Source organism: Colobus angolensis, unplaced genomic scaffold (assembly GCF_000951035.1).
Source record: "Colobus angolensis palliatus isolate OR3802 unplaced genomic scaffold, Cang.pa_1.0 Scaffold58, whole genome shotgun sequence".
In the NCBI taxonomy this organism is placed as follows: Eukaryota; Metazoa; Chordata; class Mammalia; order Primates; family Cercopithecidae; genus Colobus; species Colobus angolensis.
In genome coordinates, this window is record NW_012119376.1 from 6,950,840 (window position 1) to 6,954,640 (window position 3,801).

At 42.9% G+C, this 3,801-nt stretch overlaps 1 protein-coding gene across 1 annotated transcript in view; it reads right to left on the bottom strand.

The window, feature by feature from the left end:
- The window catches only part of ARFGEF3 (ARFGEF family member 3), a 185,815-nt gene that overhangs the window by 17,767 nt on the left and 164,247 nt on the right, over window positions 1–3,801 (bottom strand). Inside the window, exons 30-31 of the mRNA XM_011962073.1 lie at window positions 3,677–3,779; window positions 3,296–3,427 (exon numbers count right to left, since the gene is read on the bottom strand). Coding sequence (XP_011817463.1) covers window positions 3,296–3,427; window positions 3,677–3,779 — 235 coding nt within the window. The remainder of the gene's footprint in view (window positions 1–3,295; window positions 3,428–3,676; window positions 3,780–3,801) is intronic.

Below are 3,801 nucleotides of genomic sequence, written 5' to 3' on the forward strand. Positions count from 1 at the left end.
ATATATTATATGTATTTTATATATATCTCTCTGAGACAGGATCTCACTCTGTTGTCCAGGCTGGAGTACAGTGGTGTGATCATGGCTCACTGCAGTCTCGACGTCCCAGGTCAAGTGATCCTCCCACCTTAGTCCCTTGAGTAGCTGGGACCCAGGTGTGCACCACTATGCCCATCTATTTTTTAAACAATTTTTTCCTTTCTTTCAAGTTTTAAGTTTGGGGTCCACGTGCAGTATGTGCAGATTTCTTACATAGGTAAACGTGTGCCATGGTGGTTTGCTGCACAGGTCATCCCATCACCCAGGTATTAAGCCCAGCAACCATTAGCTATTCTTCCTGATGCCCTCCCTCCCCCATCCCCCACAGGTTCCCAGTGTGGGTTGTTCTTCATCATGTGTCCATGCATTCTCATCAATCAGCTCCCACTTATAAGTGAGAACATGCAGTGTTTGGTTTTCTGTCCCTGTGTTAGTTTACTGAGGAGAATGGCCTCCAACTCCATCCATATTCCTGCAAAGCACATGATCTCATTCCTTTTTATGACTGCATAGTATTTCAGGTACCACATTTTCTTTATCCAGTCTATCATTTATGGGCATTTCGGTTGATTCCATGTATTTGTTATTGTGAATAGTGCTGCAATGAACATGTATGTGCATGCATCTTTATAACAGAATGATTTATATTCCTTTGGGTATATGCCCACTAATGGGATTTCTGGGTCAAATGGTATTTCTGCCTCTAGGTCTTTGAGGAATCACCACACTGTCTTCCATAATAGTTGAACTAATTTACACTCCTGCCAACAGTGTAAAAGTGTTACTTTTTCTCTACAACCTCACCAGCATCTGTTTTTTGACTTTTTACTAATAGCCAATCTGAGTGGCGTGAGATGGTATCTCATGGTGGTTTTGATATGCATTTCTCTAATGATCAGTGATGTTGAGTTTTTTTCTTATGTTTATTGGCCACATATATGTCTTCTTTTGAGAAGTGTCTGTTCAAGTCCTTTGCCCACTTTTTAATGGAGTTGTTTTTTCCTTGTAAATTTGTTTAAGTTCCTTGTCAATTTCATAGAGATGGAGTCTTATGGTATTGCCTAGGCTGGTCTTGCACTCCTGGGCTCAAGCAGTCCTCCTGCCTTGGCTGCCCAAGGTGCTGGGATTATAGGTGTGAGCCACCATGCCCGGCAAGGTTAGAATACTTTTAAAATATTTTCTTGCAAAATCTTGTAAGAATTATCAGATTTTCAAAAAATGAGTTATTTTAAGAGTGAATACATAAGGAAAATTTGGGATTGAGGAAGAAATAGAGAAGTATTAAGGAAGTGAAAGATTGTCCAGTTGTGGTGGCTCATGCCTATAATCCCAGCACTTTGGGAGGTTGAGGCAGATGGATCACTTGAGGTCAGGAGTTTGAGAACCAGCCTGGCCAACAAGGCGAAACCCCATCTCTGCTAAAAATGCAAAAATTAGCTGGGTGTGGTGGTGCACACCTGTAATCCCAGCTACTCTGGAGGCTGAGGTAGGAGAATCACTTGAACCTGGAGGTAGAGGTTGCTGTGAGCTGAGATCACACCTTGCACTCCAGCCTGGGCAACAGAGCAAGTCTTAAAAACAACAACAACAACAAAAAACAAAACAACAAAACAGAAAAAGAAGTGAACCATTCACTAAACAGTTCTTGCTGTTCTTCTCCATTAATGATCTATTTCAGAAGATTCCATTGACTTTTTCATATTCTTATTGTATGATTGGACAGGGTTGCAGAGACCACTGCAGGCACGCGTGCAAATGCTTTAGCCAGATGTAACAACTGCGTATTTAGAGAAGCTATCCCTTTGGAGGGCCACCTTCTTGGTTTCTCTGTTCTCACTTCTAGCTACACCATTGCTGTAGCAGCCACAATTGTCATGCTGCTAGAAGTGGCTCTTCGTTGCAGCCTTACAACCTTTCTTTCCCAACTTTTGCAGCCTGGCCATGGAGGCTTCAGTGGGACATGGTGCCTTCCTTCAGAACCAGCAGAATCATCAAGTCCCAGATGTTAGGCCTGTGCTCAGCAGAGATGTGAGAAACCGAAGGTAGAAGGTTCTTGTCCCACTACCTCAGGGTAGCTGGGAAAAGCCCCAAAGAAGCCAGACCTGGCTAAGAAACTTCTCAACTGACTGAGTTCTTTACATGGGTAATCAGGGGATCCCAGATTATCAGTGTGCTAAGAGAAAATTTTATTAAGAACTTAAACAAATCTGGTAGAGAAAAGGGGCCTTTTGAGTATAACCTCCAATTCATTTCTTCAAATTTAACTCAAATGTGACAGTTCAATTACATTTGTAAAACTTAATATTTTAAATACATACCATGCATACATATGCATATGCATATGCAAAATAGTTTATTCATATGAAGACCCAATTCAGACATGTCTGTTGCTATTATATGATGGAATATTTAGCCAGTCAATGGTTGTTGGGAATTTAGTCCATTTCCATTTTTCACTACTATGAATGGCATGGTTATGATGATATATGAATTTGGGGATGGCATTTAGCTGGACTGCTGCTGAGAGTCACATCCAGGGTTTCCTAGAGGCAGACTGCCATGTCACTTAGGAGCTTAGGGCATATCTGTAGTTTGTGATATTACTGTATTCTTCTGATATTTCTGTGATTCAGTAACCTATTGGTTCAACAAAGACATACTAAACATTTTCTCTAGGCCTTGCTGTAAAAATACCAAGGTAAATATACAGAATGTGTTCTCTGCTCCTCAGGAGCTGACAATCAAATTTTGTGACTTCTTACACGTGTCTCAAAAAGAAAAAGCCATTGGTATATGATGATTCCTGCATGAGTGAATACACTTGAATTTTAATGCTATATTCAACTCAAATGTATTAAGCAACTTTTAAATGTTAAGTTCTGTGTTGTGAATGAAAGATATAAGAAAAAAGCCCAAATAAGTTTGCCATTGTTAAGCACTCATAGTCTAGCAGTTAATAATAGTTAGGCAAATACTTACAGATAGCTCAAGCAAGTTACGTATAAAGGACAGTGATTCTATTTGATCTGGGCACTGGAGGATGCAACAAGCAAGAGATGATGGACAGGAGGTAATGCTGTTGATTGGGTTCATGTCATTCCTGGCAAAGAATGGTACTGGCAAGAGTTGGGAGCAACAAAGTGTATGTCCCTCAGGGAATGAAAGGCAATTTGGTGATGCAAGACCTTGAAGGAAGGTCTCCTAACATGCATTTCAAGTTACTAGAGGCCCTGAGATCAAAAGCCCCTGCCCTTACCTGCTGGGCCATGGCTCGGATGCGCCAGTACTCCGCCTCGGCACTTGGGGAGGAGGATGGGGCCGCCACCCGCACCTGGCAGCCTTCCCCGCTGAAGCTCTCTGTGCCGCTGTGGAAGCAGCCCAGCAGGTCCTGGGGAGGGATAGCAGATGCTCACTGAGTGCATCCTGGTTCATGGGCCATGCCCAGTCTTGGATCTGAGATTGTTACTGTGTCTGAGATAAAAGTACTGACCCAGTGACATCTTTCTCACCCTCTGCAAGATCTAAAGTGAGGCTGCCTGTTCAGAGGAGGCAGAACCCATGTGCCCAACATGATAAGGGATCAGGAGCTAAAGACGGTTAGAACTGCCCCAGGGAGGGCTTCCTCCCAGTGATGTACCTTTACTGGCTTGAGTGTGGCAGAGAACGCATCTTGCAGGGCACAGCAGGCAAGCCTCCACATCTCCTCAGTGAACACAGGGCCCGCTGTCACAAGGACGTATCTGCCAAAAGAAACAAGTTGTT